At 47.0% G+C, this 24426-nt stretch overlaps 1 protein-coding gene across 21 annotated transcripts; it reads right to left on the bottom strand.

Moving 5' to 3' along the window:
- Window positions 1–5248: 5248 nt before the first annotated feature.
- Window positions 5249–22731, bottom strand: Tbc1d7 (TBC1 domain family, member 7). 21 transcript variants are annotated; one of them, XR_015640874.1, is made up of 9 exons: window positions 22577–22729; window positions 21140–21291; window positions 20633–20695; window positions 20253–20333; window positions 16484–16671; window positions 13368–13505; window positions 8810–9021; window positions 7143–7272; window positions 5249–6042 (listed from the first exon to the last, which is right to left on the bottom strand). XR_015640874.1 is itself a non-coding variant. In XM_087590997.1 (9 exons), the coding sequence occupies exons 2-9, from the start codon at window positions 21249–21251 to the stop codon at window positions 5956–5958; spliced, it is 945 nt and encodes a 314-aa protein (XP_087447123.1). In that variant the 5' UTR covers window positions 21252–21291; window positions 22577–22729; the 3' UTR covers window positions 5249–5955.
- Between the last annotated feature and the right edge of the window lie 1695 nt (window positions 22732–24426).

Genomic DNA, 24426 nt, shown 5'->3' with positions numbered 1-24426 from the left:
TACAAGTGGGTATCAAGCTTGTTGGTCGGGAGTGGGAGCCCACATCTCCTCTATTCCCCATCTCAGAGCTGGGACCCCCCATCGGATTCGAACCTACACAGGCCCTGTTCAGACTGCCACAGTCTCTGGGAGTTCATAGCCCACCTTGTTTTTTGAGACACGTTCTTCACTAGCCTTGAACTCCCCAAGTTGGGGCGACCATTGAGCTCACAGCTGTGGGATTACAAGTAAATTCTACCACCATGCCCAGCTATTGTTTAGATGTGGATTCTGCAAAGACGGAACTCTGGTCTTCGTGCTTGCTTGCGTGTTCTCGGTAGGACTATCACTGAACTACATCTCCCAACCACATAGAGTTTTTAGACTTAGAGGAGAGGTAGTGAGTGCCTTCTAGCCAGGCAGCTGGAACCCAGGGTCTGGCTTACTCATCTAAGGTGGTGACCTCTTTCACCTGGTGTGCACCCGGAACTTCCCGTCTCTTATCTCCCTGCTGGCTGACCAGCAGGCTCCTTTTGCAGGCTCCCTTGGGTTCTGACATTCCTCAAGCCGAGGCATGCCTTCCCTGTGATCCTGTGATCAGTCAGCCTTAGCAGCCACAGACTCTAATTGCTCTGACTTGGGGTCACTCAACCGTCACATGATCTGACAACCTCAGTTTAGGTATAGAGACCAGATATTAAGCACCCTAATCCCCACTTCCCCGATGTAGTCAGAGATAAACCCAACTTCTGCCTGCCTCTAGTCTTCCACCTCCCAGGAGGAAGCCAGGCAAAGCCAGCTTTCAGTAGACTTGTGGGTTGAATCAGACTTGGTATGAATGCTCGCAGGAAAGATCCGACCATGGAAATGGTTTGCTGGGTGTATCAGTGTGATACTTCCCTTTCTGTGTGCCCTCCTACCACCTCCCACCCCATGAAAGGGCTGTCCCATTATAGCAGTTGGCAGAAATTACAAGTAAATGGTGCAGAGCAGGGCACTCAGACATAGCTGGGCAGGTGTCCCAATCCCTCAGCCCTGCAAGGCAGGTTTCTGATAAGTACTCGGGCTGAACGGAGTGCAAGGCTTCTGGGGTGTCCTTGCCACAAGGAAAATGCGCTCTTGTGTTGATGCATGCTCACCAGTGGCCCTGGGGCTACTGGTTGGTCCATGGCTGAACCAGACCCACAGATTTGAGAATCAAGCCAAGAGACTAGCTCAAATATATGCACCATAGAAACATAGTGTCTCTGAGAACCAGAGACAGAAGCATTCAGCTCTCCCACCCAACATCTGACTTGAGCCTTAGAGACAGAAAGATAGCACCTACCATGGGGTAAAAGGGGTTTGGCTCAAGGCAAAGACAGTATGTCTAAGGTGGGCATCAGGGGGAGGCCTCTGAGAACTACACTGGATGAAATGGTGCTGGGCATAGCCATTAACAAGCCTTGGTCTTGGTGATGATATGAGAAGTTTAATCACACCAAGTGGGTAGAGGTGCCTGATAGGTACCAGGGTGCCACTGGGCAAAAGAGATTGCTGCTAATGTTCTACAGCAGAAGATAACTGTAACCCACAATTAAAGAGTAGAGAGGGTTTAGAATGCTCCCGGCACATAAGTGTCTAAGGTAATAACTATGCCAATGATCCTCATACAGTGGCCACGCAGTGTATGCATACCCTGAAATGTTCTCATATCCCACAAACATGCATAAGTGCTGTTGTATTCATTTACAGATATATGTAAGGAATGGGGAGGCAGTATAATGGATAGAACAAGCATGAAGACCCGAGTTCAGATCCCTAGAACCCATGTAAACCGGATACAATCCTGTGTGTCTGTGATCCCAGCACCCCTACAGCAAGATGGGACATAGGAGAACTCCATAAGCTTGAGGACTCGCTAGCTTGGTGTACGGTGTGGCAAACAAGAGTCCTTGCCTGTCTCAAACAAGGTGAGAGGAGAGGACCACTACCTGAGGCTGTTCTCTGACCTCCACCTATGTGTACACATGCACCTCCCAATGCACGCGTACATCACAGGTACACAAAGGACACATTTATTTCTGTATGTTCTAGGGTGGGGATTTGTGACATCATTTGCTCAGCAAGCACAAGGCCCTGGGTTCCATCCGAAGCCATCAAACAATGAAGAAGAGGAAGAAGAGGAGGAAGAGGAGGAGGAGGAGGAGGGAAAGGAAGGAAGGAAGGAAGGAAGGAAGGAAGGAAGGAAGGAAGGAAGGAAGGAAGGACAGACGAGAGTCTCAGACAGCCCAAACCAGTCCTGCAAACTGGATGATTTCTTAAATGCTAGAGGCAAAGAGGAAATGAAGTGTGCTTTCAGCCCAGAAGTTTGCAAGGGCCTCTCCTGGGCAGGAAGCTGAGATAGATCTTGAAGGATAAAATGGATCAACAGGCAGGACCCAACCACACTCTCCTTGGCTAACCATAGGCCTACAGGAATTCCCATTCCACAGTGCTCTGGGGGGCTTTTGCTTTTGCGGGAAGAGTTTTACTTCATTTTTGTTTGTTATGAGACAGGGTCTCACATAGCCCAGGTTGGCTCTGAACTCATTATCCTCACATCCAGGGAGCTGGAAGCATACCTGGGATCCACCACATCTCGCTGTGATCTGGTGTTCCCAGAGACCACACGTGATGCGCACCAATCTGCATGCGATAGGATGTGGCTAAGAGTCCAAGCATGAGGCTAAGGAAGGAAATCCGAATGTTGGGCTTGGAGCACAGAACCAGGGCCAGCTGCAGAGCCTGGCTCCCTTATCCAAAGGCAATCCTGACAGCTCTCCTCCCATTCCAGTCACTAGCTCAGGAGGTGAAAGGTGCTCTCAGCTTCTAGAAGGAAGCAGATGTGCTCAGCCCTCAGTGGGAAGGCCCCAGGCGTCCTCTCCAGCAACCCAGCGCTCAGTTCAGCACTGACTCATACATAGAAATAAGCTCACATTTAAGTCATGATGAGGGGAGACTGAGAAGCCAGACACCAAATGGCTAGGGCACCAGAGAGGTAGGGGTAGCATTTAAGAGCAGAGCATTCAAAGTCTCTGCTCCATACCTGCCTCCCTCAAAAGGTGCTAACGCCGTGAGGGCAAAGCCACACACATTCCAACGCACAGTCAGACCCCCATATACACGAGGCATACTTACACACAACAATTGTACAACTAGCATACATTCCGCATGTACATATATCCAACACACAGACACATGCCACACACTTACTCCCTACATACTCTACACGCACACCTACCTGTTCACACACTCTCACCTCATAGATACCAGTTCCCTTTGACATATTCACTCACACACACACCTACACACACACACACACACACACACACACACACACATACACACACACACACACAGTTTCTCCAACATACACACTCATACATTCCTTTCCTTTGTGTCTTCAGTCCTAGTAGATTTAGAGCTTCTGTCATTGGTGTTTAAAGACTCCAGAAGAAACAGAACTGTCCCCGCTTTACCAAGCAGGAGAATCCACATTACAACTCCAGCACTGGCCATGACTAGCACCCAGGGCTTTACATAGCCAACATCCCCCTACATCTTGACAATGTTCTGGAGAAACAGAACACAGGCGCTTTTATCAGAGGGGGAGGAGGGCAGGAGGCAGAAGCTAAACACTGAGCTCTCTCCAGATAGTTCTGCCATGAAATATTGGGTCCCTGTGTGCTGGAGTTCTCAAAGAGCCCTTGGCTGTTTAGTTTCTAATGAGAAAAATATGCATGGTATCGCACTGAGTCACTTTGTGGACAAAGGTTTCACCAGGCTGGGTTTGACAGTGCACACATGCAGGGTGTGGTCTGGGTTCATGACAGTACAGCAGGAGTCCGCCACACGAGACCTTCTGACCTTGGAAGTACAGCTGCGGCCTCCAAGGCTGCAGCCCTCAGCTGCAGGGCTCCTGTCTGGCCCCCCACGTGCACTCAGGGCAGCCCAGCTCCCAGCATCCAGGGTGCAGATTTTCCAACTCTCCTCCAGTTTAGAGGTTCTTTGATATCTCCTGGGACTGGGATTCACCAACACCAGTGGACTTCAACACATCTATTTCACTAAGAAATGTGTTCAAATAATACAGACGGACTAAAGCAAGGAACCGGTGTTGGGGAGATGGCGCAGTTCATCTTTTGCTGTGCAAGCCTGAGGACACAAGTCCCACCCCCAGCACACAAATAGAAAGCTGAACACGGTAGCATGTGCTGTGATCTCCAGGCTGGTGAGGGGAGACGGGAGGGTCCCTGATGCCTACAACCCATGGAGCCTAGCTAACACACCAACAAGGTCCCCGTCTCAAAGATCCTGTGTCATAAAACAAGGTGGATGACCATCCTGAGGGACACCAGAGGTGGGCTTTGGCCTCTACACATGTACCCAAGGACAGTCCCACCTGCACACACGGATGGACAGATGGACACACGTGCGCGCACGCGCACACACACACACACACACACGGAAGGAACACGTTTTTTATCATGTCTCTGTGAATTTCACAGATTCTCTATGATCACTAGGATGAACACAACTAGAGAAGTTTCCTTTACATACGTGTTTTCTCTATGCCCCCAAAATTCTTCAGGATACTGGAGTAATTACTAAATAAACGGTTGGCAGAGAATCATTTCTTAAAATATCAACTGCAGGTGGCAATTTGGTTTTTTTATTAATTAATTTTTACACTCCAGACTTTATTCCCCTTTTGGTCCACCTCCCCACCCCAACCCCTACCCCATGATTGTTCCACATCCCATACCCCACCCCCCAACCCCCGGCAATTTGTTTTAAGAAGGTTTTCTTCTGAGTGCAGTTCCTGGCCATTTTTAAAGACTTCCTTTGGTACTCTGCAGACTGACCAGCTGGGCTCAATACCTCCATTCCTCCTCAGCTCTTTGTGGCCTTCACACTTTGAGGAGCAGTTGGGGTCTCAGAAGCATAACTCCACTTCAGCATCTCCCCATTCTATGCAGAGGGGGATGCCACAAAAACTCCGATTTACTCTCCACATTCCTACAGGACTGTGTGCGAGTAAGCCTGAAACAAGGGTCCCATTTCAGTCTCAGAGTCATCAAATGCTTCATGAAGGGTGACCATTGTGTGACAAGTTCGGCCAGAGGATCATCAGCTATTAACCCTGACCTCCACCCCACCCTATCCTGTAGCACAGGGCTGTGGAAAGTGCACCTGACATTGAGTGATTTGTTAGAAAACACCAAGAGACTCACAAAGACCAAGCAAGTGCTTTCTCCTTCTCCTAGAAGGTAAATTTAGAGGTATTTTATTTAATAAAATCCCAGCACTCAGGAGGCTGAGGCAGGAGGACAGCTAGGACTTCAAGGCCAGCTACATAAAGAGCTTCAGAAAGGTGAGGTACAGAATGAAGCTTTGTCTCAGGAAGGAAAAGACAAGACTCCATTCCAGCTGGCACAAAGGAGGGAACATGTAAGGAAATGCAGGGACTGTCTTTAAGCCAGTTTAGTCAGGCAGGGCATGAGACAGCAGTCAGCTCGCACTTACACACGTCCTAGGGCAACAGAAGGCTAAAGCCAAATCAGAGAGGCCAGGAAAAGAAAGCTGCTCTTCTTCCAGAACCAGGCCTTCCTAAGTAACTGTGTGTCTTGGTGGTCATCAGAGGGGGCAGGGCTTCACTCTTACCATCCACAAGAGTGCCCGGGCTGCCCTGACAGAGCTGCCCAGACCCGGAGGAATTTCCTAGTCACCCTTTTAGAATACTAGCCCAGAGTTGCATGTCAGTGTCACTAAGAGATGCGGCTTCATAACGTGGCCAGGCCAGGCATCTTGATTAAATTATTTTACTGACTGGGGGAGGGGTGTTGCATTTGGAGCACCACAGCAAGACTGTTATTTCTAACCAGTCAGTAGGCCAAGTGACATGAACAAAGTGCTCAGGAAGGGTCTGCAGGCTGTCCATGAAGTCACGAGCTGTCAGGCTGAATGGACTGGGGTCCCACAGTGTTTGTGCCACAAGTCGATGGCCTTGCTCACGATGGCATCTGAGCTGTCCTGAGGAATCTGTGAAGAACAAAGGAGTACGTGTGAAATCTGTGTTTGTTACTGCGGGCTCTTCCCTCATTTTCTGTGGCGGACCTGTTTCCACGGGAGCTTTCTCTGGTTTTGGAAGGTGATAGCAGATGAGGAATGCTCTAATGCTCCTGCGGACACACACACTGGTAGCTCTGGTGCCAGGCAATCTTCATTGCCATTCACCGCTCAGCTCTGGGCAAGTCCTCAGCTGTCTAAAGTCCAGCATTGATGTCTAAACAGGTGAACAACATCCCAAATTCACAGAGCTGTTTACAGGACGACTGAAGGTAGCCCTTGCTTGGCACACGCCCGGCACTGCTGGCCACTAATTAGTGCAATGATGATGCTTCACTTAAAATGAACACACTCACACTCGCTTAGCCCTGACTACTGACCAGGCCACACTTCCTGTGTTAAAGTGGCCTAATTACAAAGGGAGTGGGCGAGATTCGGTACTGGGAGTCTGCTCCATGACATACTCTGTGCAGGCACAGCCTCTTTACTGTTTGCCCAGGAGAGAATGTTCTAAGAGGGAAAGGCTGATTCACGGCGTCCTTTCCCAGCAAGCTCTAACATGATACTTAGGCACATTAACCAACTCAGCTGGGATTATACCAGAGTTGTTAAGGCAAGGAAAGCCTGAAGAACCCCGCGCTGCTGTTCCCACTGCTCTGGTTCCTGCTTTGCTCACTGGGATGAGACTCCGCCCTCAGGAGGCACACCTGAGCAAGGGGCTCGCCATGCAGACGAACGTCCCCAAAAGAGAAGAGGGGACACCAATACTGTTAAGGAAAAATAACTATTTCTCCTTGCCAGGAGCGGGTGCTTGACTTATCATCCCAGCACTCAGAAGGCTGAGGCAGGAGGATTACCAAAACTGGAGGCCAGCCTGGGGTACAGAGAGAGTTCCAGGCCAGCACGGGTTATAGCACAGGTCTCCAGCTCAAACCACCACCAATAAATCCTTTAGTAGAGTAAAAGTAAACTATATTATTTCTCTGAACTAATAGAACACAATAGGATATTCTGGTTTGCCACACTGCTGCCTCCGTTTCCAGGTTCCAAACCCAAGGAGACAAAGCACTCACGTTTTCCAGGAACTTTGTTATCTTCTCTGCACTGTTCAACGCCATGACCTTTATTTTAAAGGTTAATAATATTTCTACGGCTACAAAAACCAGGATCTTACAGGATCCACTTACGACTTTATCCCAGACCCTACAAAACAGAGAGATCACCAAATTGGAGAACTGTAAAACTGATGCTACCCAGACATCTCAGATTATAAAATAAAATCGAATTATACTCATTTCAAGTCCAGGCTTCAGAGAACAACTGTGAAAAACTCAGTATCAAGCACATGACAGACGAGCTACTGAGCAGATTCTAGATAGGAGGGAAGGGAGAAAAGGCGCTTGCTCAAAGTTACTGCTGTGCTCAGTGCTCCGAATGCATGCTGGGGCCTTGATATTGGAGAGAAGGAAGTCTTAAACTGGAGTGTGCCCTGCTACTGAGATGATTACTGCATATCATGTCATGTCATGTCATGTCATACCATATCATGTCATATCATATCATATCACGGGACAACAAAGCAGCTAACAAAATATCAGGTGAAGTAATTTCACTGCCAGTGATCCCGCACCAGTTCTCTAAACATCTCCAAGGGCTCTTTATGAACGTATATGTGCACATGCCTTGTATAGGTGCACATATGTGTAGATGTGTGTGAAGGTGGAGGTTGATGGAGGATGTCTTCATCTACTGTGTTCCACTTTCTTTTTCAAGATAGAGTCTCTCCCGGAGCCTCGGGCTCAGCAGTTGGGTGGACTGGCTGTCTAGTGAGCTCAGGGGCCTGTCTGTCTCGGCCCACACCCCTGCCAGTGCTAGGTTTACAGACACACGCATCATACCTGGCCTTTTACATGGGTGCTAGGATCGGGTTAGCATGTTTATAAAGTCACTGTACCCGCTGAGGTACCTTCGGGACCCGGGAGCCAGTTCCTGACCTACTATCACTCTAAAATACTTGTTTGATAACTCCAGTTGAAGTTGGTCCTACAACCTTTATGCTAAGTTACACATTTGCCTCTAATGCTTTCTCTGTGCTGACTTCTTTTCTTCAAAACAACATGACAAAGACCTGGAGTTGTGGGGTGGAGACTGAGAAACACCCGTAACCCAGTGGTTCTCAGCCTTCCTAACGCCGGGACCCTCTGATATACTTCCTCAGCTGTGGTGACTCACACCCATAAAATCACTTTTATTGCTGCCTCGTAATTCTAATTGTCTACTGTTATGAATCATAATATAAATATCTGTTTTTGCTAATGGTCTTAGGTGACCACTATGAAAGGGTCATTTGACACCACAGGTTGAGAACCGCTGCCCTGACATGGATCTAACGTGACTGGAGAAGCAAAGCTTGTGTCTGACAGGTTTCCGCTCTTTTGTCGTGAAACGCAAGGTGTCTGGGCCTGCTAGGACCCACCCCCTGCCTAGAAAAGCAGCGCTCCAGCTGCCGCACAACTTCAGCTACGACTGCCCTGTGTATCTACACAGAGGCCCACAGTCTTCCGAGGTGTGTAGTCTACAATAAGGAGAACCATTTTTACACTTAGAGAAACTGCTAGGGAAGGTAGCTTTGAGTCACCCTCTTGTTCTGGAGAAAACTCCAGTTCTGGGGGATGATCACCTAAGGGCCATGATCCCTTCTGACTCCCAGCTCCCGGTGTACAGTGGGGGAAACACATACCTCTGTAAACTGGACTCGGGTAGGCATCCCGCGAAGCACCTTTTGAACCAGAGGTCATAAGGAAGTTTGGACACCGCAGAACACGTCTTCAGATGACTCAGCAGCCTACTGTCTTCCAGATTCAAGTACTGTTCGAAAGCCTTGGGCTAAAGATTACACAGCAAAAGTGGTTACTCGCTTCCTGTGGCAAGAATGTCACTTCGTGCTGCAACCTATGATGAAAAGGTGTACATGCGGAGTGAGAGAAAGTGCTAGAAAGCGTGAGGACCTAACACAAGCGTCTGGTCAGTATTGACAAGGGTGACCACACTGGAACTGACGGCTTGCTCGGGATGCAGGGCTCTCTGTGCTCAACCCACAGGACAGTAACCAGGCAAATGAATGGCTGTCACCCTGATACTGGACTAACCAGAACCAACAGCTACAGCCGAGTCCAAAGCAACACTTAGTTATTACGGACAGCTACGAAAGGCCTGTGACAATGCTGGGTGATCTGGGGCAGCCAATCATATAAGGAGATGAAAAGGGAAAGCCACACACCTCTCACCTCAGCATTCAACACACTGAGGTACAACGGTGGCGTCTGAGGCCAGCCTGAGCTACATAGGAGATCCTATCTCAAGCCAAAAGGGCAGGCTAAAGAAACCGCTCCTCTGAGGTTAAGAGAACTTGCCACACAATCATGGGAACTGGAGTTCAGATCTCAGCACCCATGTAACCAACTTGGCATCCTGCATTCCTGTAACCCCAGAGCCCAGAGAGGCAGAGATGGGAGGGTCTCAGGGGTGTGCTGGCTTCCAGCCTAGCCAAGAAAACACAAGTCCAAGTCCAGGAAGGAAGGCCATGTCAAGGGAATAGGTAGAAAAAATAGAGGACACCCAACCCCCTCTAATGGCCTACACACACACACACACACACACACACACACACACACACACACACACACAAGTATACATACATATGACTACACACTGACCATACTGTTCTGCATGCCCTCCAGTGCCAAGGAGGCTGAGACGTCAGGGAGGACCAGAGGAGCAAACTCTGCACCCAGTGTCAATACGGGTGGGAACGCCTTAGAAGAGAGAAGCAGCTGCGCCTGGACACAGCAGCTGGGCTGTCCAGTAGCGTCTCTCATCAAAGACAAGTATAAATGGGAGGTGCAGCCACATCGGCACTACGGCACGGGGGTGGCCCACCCTCCGAGTTACTTAAGGAAAGGCACTTTTTCATTGGGTTAGCCATATTTTTTTTAGCTTGCTGGCAGGGGCTTTGCACGCTGAGCTTTCCACCTGCTCTCTCTGTCTTTCTATGTCTGTCTGTGTGTGTGTGTGTGTGTGTGTGTGTGTGTGTGTGTGTGTGTGTCTGTGTGTCTGTGTGTCTGTGTGTGTCTGTGTTCACCTACATATATGTCTGTGTAGCATGTGTATGCCTGGTACCCACAAAAACCATGAGAGGGTACCAGATTCCCTAGAACTGAAGCTATAGCTGACCATGGGTTGTCATCTGGGTGCTGGGAGTCAAATGCAGGACCTCTGCAAGAGCAACAAGTGCCCTTCACCACTGAGCCATCTCTCCAGTCCCACCCCAAACTCTGGATTCTTAATGAAGAGAATAAAGCTAGCTTCTGTGCTCCCTGGCAATGAGAGACATTGTCACGTGGCTGAACTCTGGGAAGTCTGGAAGAAGCTATGATGTCCCAGAAGGCAGCACACTACAGCACAGCGTTCAGATGATCAGGAGCACTGCTTTTTTTCTCATTCTTTATTTTTTTAATTATTTATTTTAATGTTTTAAGATTTACTTGTGTTTAAAGGACTTATTGTCTTATTTATTTTATGTATATGAGTACACTGAGGCTGTCTTCAGATATACCAGAAGAGGGAACCGAATCCCATTACAGATGGTTGTAAGCCACCATGTGGTTGCTGGGAACTGAACTCAGGACCTCTAGAAAAGTGGTCAGTGCTCTTAACTGTGAAGCCATCTCTTCAGTCCTGAGAGTTACTTATTTTATGTGTGTGAGTGTTTTGCCTGCACGTATGTCAAAAGTGGGTAGCTGGTGCTACAGACAGTTGTGAGCTGCTGTGCGGGTACTGGGAATCAAATCCCTCTCTTAGGCCAGAACAAGCGCTCTTAACTGCTGAGCCCTCTCTCCAGCCCCCTCCCCCTTTTTCTGGCTGAGCTGGAGATGGCAGTCTGCAGGCTAGGCGGGCAGTCTCCTGCTGGCTTCCGCCCCAGCCTCCAGCACTCTCCCCTCCAACGGTAAAGCAGCAGCCTATACTTCATGGGAACAGATTGTTAAGGAAAGTCACGAAAGTATAAAAGATGTCAGACCAAGGTTATAAAGTCTTGGCTATAACAAGATCCTTTGCTTTGTGGTGGAGGCTGAGGCAAGAAGATCTCAAGTTCGCTTGGGCTACTTAGCAGGACTTGGTCTCGAAAGAAAAAGTAGAGAAAAAGAGCTAAGGTCAAGGCAGAGCCCTGGTCTTCCCTTCCAATGCCTTCTCCCCATCCCTACCACATCCTCCATTCCTGCTCTCAGCACACAAAAAGAAAGCGCTGGGATACAGCTCAGTAGTAGAGATCTCTTCCTAAGCCTAAGAGGTGTGAAGATTCCTTCCCAAGACCCCGGGGTATGGAGTCTGGGGGAGGAGGTGAACCAGTAAATAACCGTGTAACTCTTAATCCTACTGATGGTGAATGACAGGAATGGGAATAGAGCAGCCACTGTGTCACCTTCAGCAGGTGACTTAACTTCCCTGAGGCGCAGTGCCCTCCTCTGCAAACACGGAGTTATGTGTCTAAACTCATTACAAGTCAGACTGTGTAAGATGCACAGTGGTCCTGACACACTAAGCTAGATGCGGAGGAGAGCTGGCTGCTAGAAGCCATGCTGTTGCAGATACATGCCGGGGTCTGAGGTCCACCATGTCTGACCCCAAAGAGCAAGGCGGACAAGTCAGAGCTAAGCTTACATGGCTAGAGCATTTTCAAGAGTCAAGGGGAAAAATATGGTGGAGGGGTGGGGCTTTTCTTTCAGTTAGTGTTGCATATGGCCCAGGCTGGCCTTGTATTCCTGATCCTCTGCCTCGGTCTCCTGAGTGATGGGATTATGGGTATATGTCGCCACATCCAACTAAACAAATATGTTTTATCAATTGTGGAGTCAGTAAGGGATACAGAAAACATGAAAAAAGAAAAAGCTGACAGGCCCCACGTATGACGCTTACAACCTTTAAACAACAAACAGGGAGAACGCGTGTCGGCATCTTAATACACTGAGGATAATATGCAGAGTGTATTGATGACTCTCACAGAGAAAAAGTCATTTATTCTGGCAGAGCATGCTGGGAGGATCAGGAGCGGACGGTCATCCTCATCTACATAGCAAGTTCAAGGCCAGCCTGGGCCACATGTAACCCTGCCTCAAAACACACACACACACACACACACACACACACACACACACACACACACACACACACACACAAAAGCAAAGAAAACAATAGAGATCTGCAAATCTGACGCACCAACTTCTCTGGCCCTCAGAGTTGTGAGACAGAATTCGAGGGCGTGGTCACCGCCTGATAATGAGACCCGACACTGTGCAGCAGAGTGGAGCGCTGGCAAGTTCAGGACCTACATGCCAGGTTAAAATGTCAATCTGCCCAAACTAAGGAGATTTTCAGTATAACACCCCAGATACTGCTCGAGCACCCCCAGGGGACGCTCAGGCACGTGCTCGCAGATAAAGAACAGGGGCCTGTTTACCGTCGGTGTGGGGCTATTAGACTTAATTACAGCAAATTCGTAGGAGGAAACACAGAGTAAATTAGGTAGGAAAAGTGATTCTAAATGAGAAGCTGTCAATCCCAGCTACAATCACAACTGCCTAAGGCTTTGAGACATTCTAATTCTAGGCCCCACACTGAGAGAGACTAGGATTTAATTGAGGAAAGGTAATGAGAAATTTTCAACCCTCTGAGTACTAACAGGAAGTCAGAACTGAAAGAACAGTTTATCTGAATGAGCCTAGAAATTCTCCAAGTAGCGAGCTGCAGATGAACACACAACAATGGTAGGACCCACATGTTCACATGTTCATGCATGTGCATATGTGCATGCTGGAACAAGATGACAGGAGCCAAGTCCCCTCCCTGACTCTGGCCTAGAGGCTATGTGAGAAGAGACAAGCTCCTGCCAATAGGCACGCGGGCAGACAGAAACCCTATCACAGAGGGGCCATTCTAGAGAAGCTGGACCAGGATCAGGAATCCTCTGGAGCAGGTGGGCCTGCCGGTGAGTCCACCCCGGGAAGACTCCGCAGTCCCAGGTCGCCTCTGTCCTCCAACAGCCAATCCGAGTGGGTGCAAAGGAAACATAAGGCCCATTCCATGGAAAATATTTTCTTGCCTTTTGCAGAAAACATCTTCAGGGACCACTAGAGAGGGTGCACACCTCAGGGCAGCAGCCGCTGGGGTAAGAGTGTTCTCTGACACTGCTTATTTCCCAATTACACTCCCACCAAAACAAAGAAGTCAAAGGAAATCCTCACCAGCTGAGGTAAAGCGTCCCGGTACTTGTTATTGAACTGCTTCACGAAGCATCGGGTGATCCAGTAACAGTCCACGCTGTCTTCCACCATCTCTTCCATGGCTTTAGCAATGGCGAGAAAGACTTCATCCTCCGGTTCCTGGAAGATTAATAATAACTCTCAAGAGGGAGGCAGCAGACGGGAAGATGTATTTCTTTACTGAAAACCTAACACTGCCCCCTGCACATTAATAAATCAAAGCGGGATCAGAAGGCAGAGTGGGTCAGTGAGGGGAAGCAGCAGGAAGGGACGGTGAGCAGCTCCAGAGATCTGTGGGAATCAGGGGCTTTTGTGTGTGGTCGGCTGCAAGCGCAGGCCAGGCAGGGGCTCTCCACCCAGCCAGTCCCCATGCGAGACCAGGTTCCTTCAGAGGGACGTGATGCCACAAGCCACTTTGGAATGTGTCAGAACATAACATGATGAATACTGAGGGACTCCAGATGAGCTCACAAAACATCTGATTTACATCGAAGCTTCCACACACACCTTTAGAATGCTGTTCCACCTAAAAGCCCGAATTTCCACCTGAAACCAGAATTTTAGGAAGCCGAAGAATAACATTTCTCAGATATTCAAAAATGAAAATAAATCCTCAAGAAATTTTCAACAGAGGAATCTTATAAAAACTGAAACCCTATTTGGAAAGTTATTTTGTTTTCAAATATTGCCATCAACACTAAAAACAAACAAACAAACAAACCAAAAACAACTTACATTTTCATCTAGGCTTTCATAGTTTGAAATTTTTAAGATTAAAAAGACATTAAGAGGGCTGGAGAGATGGCTCCGTGGTTAACAGCACTGACTGCTCTCCCAGAGGTCCTGAGTTCAATTCCCAGCAACCACATGGTGGCTCACAACCATCTGTAATGGGATCCGATGTCCTCTTCTGGTGTGTCTGAAGATAGCTACAGTGTACTTATATAAATATAGATAAAAGGACATTAAAAAAATACCTTTCTATTCCCCTGAGAAGCCCCAAATTAAATGACAATTCCTGTTTTAATAGAAAGTACTTCATTCTTAGACTTTCTCTTAGCTTGCTAAGATCCACAGAATGTAAGAATCCTAAGAAATTATTTTTCTAAACATCTTATTACAGTATTGGAGAATACAAAAGGAGTGAGAAGGAGAGGAAATCTTCCTCTCTAGGGAGTCCACACAGACCTAGGCCTGGTCTGAGTGACTCTGCACGCGGCAGCCGCTGACTGCTCCTGACCACTCTGGCCGGGTGAGGAAGACTAGTGCTTCGCCCAGATGTGCTCAAGTTGAGCCCTCACAAGCTCTTACTTCCTAACAGCATAGGAGGGGCTGTGTATGCAGGGAAAAGTGGGGAGAAAGAACCCCACTCCCACATTGTCAAGGCCTCACTGAGCCTCCCAACAGTACACTGAGGGCACATCCCCCATGGGGATCCCTGCCATGAGACAGCCGGTATCCCACCAAGAGGGAACACCCGCTGGACCTGACGTGAGGGGCTGTCTGTAAAATCACTGACCAACCCCTGTCAAAAGTGTCCAAGGGATGGAGGGAGAAAGACAAAGGGCCCAGTCCAAATCACAGGTGTCCTCAGCAACGTGCTGACTCAGTGTAATCCACAGTCCAAAGTCAGTCTTCTGCCAGCCTTTTTGCTTATTTGTGATGGAGGGCATCCCTAGAACTAGGCGCCCAAGGAAGGAGCCTGTAGGTGACATTGAGTACTGTCACCGTGCTGACTCCTGACTGCAGAACCATGTCGTGCTCACACACAGAGGAGCCTTGTCTCCACAAGGAGCACACAGAAGGAGTGACTGAATCCCGCTCTCCTTTGACCTATACAAAGAAATACATGTGGGGCTGGGGATTTAGCTCAGTGGTAGAGCGCTTACCTAGGAAGCGCAAGGCCCTGGGTTCGGTCCCTAGCTCCAAAAAAAAAGAACCAAAAAAAAAAAAAAAAAAAGAAATACATGTGCACAGCCAGAAGCAGGGGTGCACGCCTATGATCCCAGCACTCAGGAGGCAGAGGCAGGAGGATACCAAGTTGGAAGCTGGCCTATACTATATACATAGGGAGACTTCTTCTCTAAAGGAAAGAAATGGGGTTGGAGAGATGGCCCTGGCTGCTCTTTCAGGAGACAAGGGTGTGGTTTGGTTCCCAGCAGCCACATGGGAGTTCACAACCGTCTGTAACTCCAGTTCCAGGAAAGCAGACAGCATGTTAAGTGGTACACAGGCAAATGTAGGCAAAACAGCCATACATTTACGATTTTTAAAACATCTTAAAGAGAGGGAGGAGGGATGGGGGAGAGAAGGGCACACATAGGGAGAATGGCGAAGCAGATGTCACTAGATGTTAACAGCTGGAAATTTCAGCAAAAAGATATAGAAATTCATGGTTAGTATTTCTGTGCCCTTTCTTCGGGTTTGAGATTGCAGTCATGCATCCATAATAAAGTGGAAGTCAGCCAGCGACCTCACAGAAGCTAGTGATTGTGATGAAAGTGTCTGGCAACGTCACAGTCATCTGCATTGGAGCAAAATATAAATACATGTGTGTTTGCGAATGAACAAATGTCTGACAACACAGTTCTCAGAACCCATGCCCATCGTTAAGAAATGTGTGACTGCGGAAACCAAAATGTGCTTTAAAATAACTAACATTGATCGTGCAGGACCACGAATCCCACGTGAAACTGCTGCTTTCACTTTTCATCCTACCAGCAATGGGAAACCAGAAGCCAGGGGCTCAGAGGTTAAGAGCACTGACTGCTCTTCCAGAGGTCCTGAGTTCAATTCCCAGCAACCACATGGTGGCTCACAACCATCTGTAATGGGATGTGGTTGTGAGAGGGTGAACAGAGAAAAGGGCAATGACTGCACTATTAAAAAAAAATAAAGTAATAATAATAATTAATAATAATAATAATGGAGTCCAAAAATTAAAGTCTAAGTGGCTTGGCTCAGTGGTAGAGTGCTTGCCTAGCATTCATGAGGACCTACGTTTGGTCCATGCCTCTGCAAACACATTAACAGACTAAGTAAAAAGAAATTCTCAGAAAAGGGATGGAGTTGAATGTCAAGAGAGAATGAGCACTCACCAGAGGGAAAGAAGGACTTCGAGGCAACTTCCCCAACTCAAGCTGATACATGCGGAGATACACCTCGCCCTGCGGCGTGGCGTCACTGATGAAGCGGACTACTGTCAGGGCATGGAGGACGTCACTGTACTGGTCTTTGCGATAGGCCATCACCTGGGCATGAGAGTCATGGTGTGGAGGCAAGATGCCTACGGAGAGACAGGACAGGAGAAGGACAAACGTGAGACGCCCACCCAAATTCCTCCTCTAGTGAGAAGAATCCCATGAGAAGCAGCCCCACAATTAAGATTCACACAATGGCCACATAGACTTCCTTTTATAAAGTCTCACGCCGACGATCTGACAGGTTAAGAGCTTTGCTAGACGGTGCACGGCTGATGAGAGAGAAATGGTGTGGCACCACAGAAGCCTTTAAACAAGCGCGTGACATAATTTCAAGGCAACAACCACATTAGCTGTAATGATGGTTTAACTGGGTTCCTGGGTAGCGGCTGAGGGCACCTTTAGCTCCTGGAGCACTTGGCCTCCTACATCTCAGAACAGTATGTTGAATCCTTTTCCTCAGTTTATCCTCCATAGTTAAAGCTTATCTATAAAACGGTCTATCATCACTGGGGTGAAAGTCCACGGTCCTCATTAACAAAGTCAACACACATTGTATTTCTATGACACTTTGTGGTTGTTACTTAACTAAGCTGCCTGCATAAAACTGTGTGTGTGTGTGCATGTGTGTGTGTGTGTGTGTGTATGTATGTGTGCATGTGTGTGTGTGTGTGTGTGCGTGCGTGCATGTGTATATGTTGCTGGGCTTGTGCAGCAAGCACTGTCGCTCAGGGCCTCATCTCAGGGCCTCCCTGTGTGGTAGGCCCCAAGCAGTGGCTAAGGAAATGGACTGTAGAGAGGTAACAGTGCGCAGTTAGGGCTCGGTTTCTGATATAAACAATGTTTTCATTTTATTTATTGCAGCCTCATTAATGTAGTGAGGCTGAGCAGAGTCAGAGACTCTGGGGCTAAGATTCTTGGGTTTGAGGTCGAACTACAATTCGACAACTTGAACATCCTCAGCTATTCCTTCTGTTTCCTGTGCCTCGTCTTCTTCCCATCTGAAAATTAGAGATAATAATATTCAAACCTATGAGTTGTTGTGACATAGAGGCAAATTCAAAAAGCACTTGAGACAGTGCTCTGGCACATGTATGTCAGACACATGTATGTCAAACACATGTGTGTCCAGCACGTGTGTGTCAGGCAGTTCATTTGACTGTGATTCCCCTTTGGTGCAAAACCCCACAGACCAATTATTCTAAAGAACATTCTGGGAATCAGCAGTTAGACAAGCTCAACACTGTGCATGCATAAAACATGCTTAAGTGTCCTTTCCTGACACAAACTCAGTGTGTCTGAGGGGTTCTGCACCAGGTTCTCTACTGAAGAGCTGTAGTTGAGCCGATCATAGGCAGCAGTATTAGACCTGTGTCTAAGAGTTCATCCCAAACGCTCTCTGACAATGACCTACAATGGTATGAGAGAGGCAGCATCTATAGAGTCCAAAGCAATGAAACCCGGACACCAAGGACCCCTTTTTCCTGTGAGAGCTCTGCATTTCCAGTGCCTCTAACTATGGCAGAGAAACAACAGTGGCTTAGGTGATAAAGAAGGTGAGAAGAGGAGCTGGAGAGGTGACTCAGTGGTTAAGAGCACTGACTGCTCTTCCAGAGGTACTGAGTTCAAATCCCAGCAACCACATGGTGGCTCACAACCATTTATAATGAGGTCTCATGCCCTCTTCTGGTGTGTCTGAAGACAGCTACAGTGTATTCACATATAATAAGTAAATAAATCTTTAAAAAAAAGACAGATAAGAAAAACTGAAATAAAACAAACAAACAAAAACCAAAACAGTTGGGCCTTGGTGATCAGGAAGTGTCACAGGCACAATATAACGTTTCCCATTAATAAGATACACAGGATTTCCCATAGGAAATGGATACTGATAACTGCCTAAAATGTACCCTTAGAAGGAATTTATTTTGATGACTACAGAGTCTTCATGTAAAATTCAAGGAGGAAAAAAACTCTCTAAGGAAAATTTAAACGGTTATCATGACTTCTGTAGATGGTCACCACACACACCAAACCAGACAGAAATGAGCGCACCAAAGCTGCCAAGATGCTCAACAACAACAGCCATCGTGAAGTGCTTTCTAGAATGGCTTGCCTTCCCTTGTGGCCGCCATGTTGCATGACCACACTGAAGACTGCAGATTTCTCAGGTTCTGAAATGTATTACAGAGCATGAGCTCTATTACCTAGCCCAGCCCCTCAACGGAACCCTTCCAGTGAGTTCTACAAATATAAGTTTTAACCCTTTGTCTGTCACGGGCCTTGGGCAAGTATTTTAGGCCTCCAGAGTCTGTGTCCTTCTGGGATAGTAAGACTTCCCTCAGGAGCATTCTAGAACTGCTGCACGTAATTTACATAAACTACTTAAGTTAGCGATGGAACCCAGCAATGCCCACTACACAGAGGGAGCTCATGTTCCTCACACAGCTCCATCCTCACCCCCTCATGGTTAGTAAAGCCCAGCTGTGTAACAAGAAATGGAAGATGGTAATGAGTGAGGATTAGATGCTCCAGCAAGCTCAGCAATGATGAGGAAAACCCAGGGCTCAAAGGGATGCTGCCAGCTGCTTGTGGCAGACACCGAGCCAGCTCTCCCTCTTACGTGGCCACCCAGCTCTGAAATTCGCCCATACTTGTAGGCAGAGAAAAACTCTGATCCCATTCTTTGTTTTTTTGTTTTGTTTTTAAATCTGCCATATCATCTTTACTTCAAAGGATAAAGGGGCATTTACGTACCTCAGTAAGGGACTGATTCGATTAACTGTGGCACTGCCAGTGAATAAACACGGCTTGGCGGTGCAAGCAGAACACCACAGAGGAAGCTGCTCTATGCTCGCTCTCTGATCATTTCACTCGCTACACTCAGGTGCGCTCAAAGAAATCACATTCTTCAACCCTTTATCAATATGGTTCCTCTTGTGGGGAGAGGGCTTTCCTGAGACTCACAGTTCAGCCCAGGGCTTCAAGCTCTAAATGACCCTCGAAGGCTGGAGATCATCCAGGCATTTGCTACTAAGCCTGGCATCAGAACATCCTCTACCACCGAGAGTCACAGAATGCAATGCCCTAAAGACTGAAACCTAAAACTAATTTAGATCAAGATGCCTCTGGACAGATGCAAAACTGGAGCCCAGCCTGGTCTTCCTCCTGGCTACCCAGATGACAGCAAAGACAACCAGTTCTCCTTTCTACCACCCCAAGGTTTCATGCCTGCTGACGTGACCACCTAAAACGTGTGCCTGGATGGAACTGATTTTGATGGCTACAAAATCTTCGTGTAAGATTTAAGAAAGAAAAAAAATGTTACGGGTAAGGGGGGGAGACCTAAAATAGTTGTCACTGCTTTTGAAGATGGTGACCACGGAGGCCCACCAGATACCTGAGTGTACCAAGGCTTTGTTTCAGGAACAAATATTGTCTTCTCCACTGCCATTAATGAGCAGACGCTCCAAGAGTAATCGTTAATATATTTCTGCTTGAAGTCACCAACCGAAAGGCTTTTACAGGGAGCAGTAATTGGTCCTCCTGGGGAAGACTGAATAGTCAGCCAAGAGTCTGAGCAAATGTTCCTTCTGTGTCAGTGAGATGGCAAAGGGTCCCATTCGATACATTTGAAACGAAGCCCCCCGACTCCTGGGTCTCATACCTAGCAGTACCTTCCACACCAACACACGGTACATGGATGGGAGAGGGAACCTCTGGCTGAATGTGCAAAGCTTCTCAATGTCTAGAGGAAGAAAGAGAACTTTAGAAATGTCCCAGTTTTTTTTTTTTTTTTTTTTTTTGCATCTATTACTGCATTCCCTCTAACACTAGCATTACTCACTAAACACAGAGTTGGGTGGGGGAACACGGTATGGCTCAGTGGTGGACCATGCCTTAGCATTTGCTAGGCCCCGGGTTCCATTCCCAGCCCCTCCAGCAACAAGAAACACTTAGGTCTATTTTTAGACTATGGCTCTGTTTTACTGTAAAGCTGGTCTTTATCACTGTTGACTTAAATATAAATGTGTACTGAAGGGTTACCTTCCACAAAAGGAAACCATAACCGGGATTCTTTCAGTTTACCTAGAAACCATGATGCCGCGTCTAGAAATTGAGAGGAAAGATATAAGCTTAATTTTTAAAAGTTGATTTCTTTTCTTTGCCTTTTTAAAGACAAAGGTGTCTTACTAGTTATCCCCTGGCTGTCCTAGAACTCTCCATGTGGACCAGGTTGCCCTTGGACTCAAAGATCCCCCTGCCTCTGCCTCCACACTGCCAGGATCAATGTTTGGCACTACCACACTAAGCACTGTATAGTTTTTAAGAAGCTTAAAAAAAAAAAAAAAAAAAAAAACTTCTGCTTCTCAATGAATTTGAAAAAATCTTCAACTTTTCTCAAACTATACCACTCTGATCACACACACACACACACACACACACACACACACACACACACACACAGACACCAGCCATGTACTGCTTTGAATCCTTTACGGTAATATTTACCTGGTAATTTCGAACCCATGAACTTAAGCAGATAAGACTCACCCAACCGGTCATCTTTCAGGAGGATTTCCAGTGATTTCTTCTCTTCAACTCCACGAAAGCCAACTTTCTCGTAGTAGACTGAACGGAAGTTTCTCTGAGAGTCGTCAGTCATGTTTCATCCTTGGAGGGAATTTTTTTTTTCTTAAGTGAGCCTAAAGCCAAAGAAAGAAGAATTGGGAAGACATTAAGTGAATATGTCTCTGCCTTTTCAATAAATCAAATATGATAAAATGCCTGCCCCTGAGCAAGGAGCATGAAATCTTTGAATTCACACAACCCTATCCCATCTTCCTTATGCATCTTGGTCAAAGATATAGATGTGAAGATATAGGTCAACTGCCCTCCAAGCTACTAAAGTAGGTGGCACAGAAGGGAGGCTCTCAGGTTCGTTATTTACTTATGCAAATCCATATCACAATGAAATACCTTGTACTCATTGTGAACTATTGAACAAAAAAAGATGGATTAGAAAAGCAGGCAAGTTATATTATATAGATGGGGCTAACCAGTGGTATATACTAATTCTGCTTCCAGTTTTACCACTCAGGTCTCACTAAGTAGCCCAGGCTGGCCTCAAATCAGAGATCTTCACCTCTGTCTCCTGGGTGGTGGGATAAAAAAGTGTGGACAACCACTCCTAGTCCAAGATAGGTATGTTTTTAAAAATAAAAGGACATCTGAAACATTAACAAGTTTATTCATCTAGTAAGATTATATGTGACTTTAATTTCCTTTGTTTTGCTTAGCTGTGCTCTCGAAAATGGGCATTTGGAGGCATTAAGAGGAAAAAAACACCCTAAGTCCTGCCCTTACTTTTCTTCCTGTAAACACAATTCTGCCAAATATAATTATCAAAATACAAAACTCCAACAGAAAAACGGCATTGAAGTATAACCAGAAGACGGTTAAAACCTTGCAAGAGCACTCAAAACATCTCAGAGGCACACCATTCTTTCAAAACAATCTTTGTGCTATTAATGGTAAATCAAAAGAAATGGTCAAACTAGGTTACTGAATCAGGCACTAAAGATGCAAACATTCTTCCAAAGAATAAAGTCTTCGGCTACTAAAAGCCCCTGAGACGTCCCCAGATAACTAGGGAAGGTTGAACTTCTTGTTGGAAGTTAGATATCTGAACAGTTTGTTACGAAAAAGATTATAATTCATTTTTGAAAAGAGGCAACTTAGAATCATAGCTGTTTTTAAGAACTCAAAGATTAAAATGCAATCTGTAGTTTGGGGTTTTGCTTTTTTGTTTTTTGTTTTGTTAAGCATTCGCTGCTCCTGTTGTCTGAGGACAGCATTCCTAAGACTACACTCTGATGGCAAAGGCGTCGCCCTGAAAGACAAATCCTGCCCAGGTGATTCCACCTGCGGGAAAGATGCCCGCACCCGGTGAAGCCCCAGGCCCCGCTCTCCCGGCTATGCACGCTTCACCTCTAGTAGAGCAAACACACCCGGTTCAGACCGGGAGGCAGCGGAGAGCAGGCCAGGAACGCTGTGCTACCGGCGGGCAGGCGGAACCATAAGCGTCAGGGCCGAGCGTGCGAGGGGAGCGACGCTGCAAGACACCGGCCCCGGGCCCTCTCCACCGCTAACTCCCGTCGCCGGACGTGACGTCGCGCCGAGTGCGCGTGCGCAGAGGACATCTGCGGGAAGCCCCACCCACACGCGGACGTTAAAGCGGTAAAGCTGGAGGCGCTGTATGGTAGTAGCAGGCCGCCGAGAGACTGTCAGTCCTTGTGTAACAACGTCTGCCCCTCTCACCTGGTGATCGTCTCCCTCTCCGTTCGGACGTCCCTACTTATGGCACTCTTCTCCGGCCACCATACTCCTGCCCAGTGTAAACCGGGATCCCTCAGACGGTGTTTCTTCCACCACGCTGAATGGAAAAACGGAAACCAGCCTTTGCTTATTGATTGGGCTGCACTGCTTCTCCCAAACGTTCAAAGTGACCATGAGAAAACAAATCAGTGAGTTTTCAGCAATTAAAAACTGAGTGATGGGCAGGAGAGATGGCTAGACAATTAAGAGCACTTGCTGCTGTTATACAGAACTCGGGTTCAAGTCCCGGCACTCAAGGTAGCGCACAACCGTCAATGACAACAGTTCCAGGAGATCCAAAATCATCCTCCTGATTTCTGCCAATACCGGGCACGTGCATGATGTACTCGCACGCAGACAAAACATACACAAATAGTTAAAAATTAAAAAGTGTTCCCTCTGACCAAGGAAGGATAAACAAAACCATTTGTTCATCCCTTACTGTGCAAGGGGGCAGTTGCTGTCCCTTGACTTTTGGCAGCTACTCAGTCAGACCTAGTAGAATGCCAAGCGTGCAGCCATTTTAGGCTGCTTGCTTGGGGAAGCTGTGCATCCTGTGTGATTTGTCATGGAAAGCATAGTCTTTGGCCATCCCCAGGTGGCACTGAGTTGGAAGCAAGGACTAAATTAGGGAGCTATTAGGAAGATCTAGCTGTTTGGGACAGACTAGTGATTCTTGTCTTGGATTGTTAGTCACAATCTGGCTTCCTAGAATGTTTTAGAAAAGGGAGCTATTTTTCTCTGCAAGTTGTGAGTCACATTCTATTTTACGTATGGCCAAGCTTCGTGTAGTCAGCTTCTCCGTTAAAATAGAAAAATGAGAGCTGAAGGGACAGTTAAATGGTGAAGAGCACTGGTTGCTCTTCCAGAGTACTTAGGTTCAAATCTAAGAACCTAGTTATGAAGGATGGGATGCCCTTTAGCTTCCTTGGACATCAGGCACATATGTGGCACACAAATGCATGTGCAAGCAAAACACCCATACAAATAAAAAATATTTTAATGTAAGTATATATGGATATAAGAAGAAAATGAAGTTAATAATACACTGACTACACACTTGAGCTCATCTTGGGATTTAACAGATAGAATACTCTTTAAACAGTAAAACAAATTAGTACATACTGTTTATTTCACAGGTCTATAGCAATGCCTGGGAAGATTTAAACTACTATGTTTTAAAAGCAATCTTCCAGAGAAAAGATGGATGGTTCAGGGATGTGCCCTGGCTCCTTAAGAGCCCAAAACTTAACAGACTGGCAGACTCATGTTTTGATGACATTTTATTATATTAACTTTAGTTGCTCCTCAAAAAAAGTACTTTTTATTTCAGTTAAATTCCACAAAATGCATTGCCCATCTGCTGTACTTGTCACGGCATTAAAAGTTCCAGGAAAGTTAGAAACCAAAATCAGATATACAACTGAGGTGCACTGTGGGTAAGATGGGTGTCGAATTTTAAA

Source organism: Rattus norvegicus, chromosome 17 (genome assembly GCF_021556685.1).
Source record: "Rattus norvegicus strain SHRSP/BbbUtx chromosome 17, alternate assembly SHRSP_T2T, whole genome shotgun sequence".
In the NCBI taxonomy this organism is placed as follows: Eukaryota; Metazoa; Chordata; class Mammalia; order Rodentia; family Muridae; genus Rattus; species Rattus norvegicus.
Note: the sequence above shows the minus strand (reverse complement) of the source record. Positions and strands in the feature narration are given on the sequence as shown.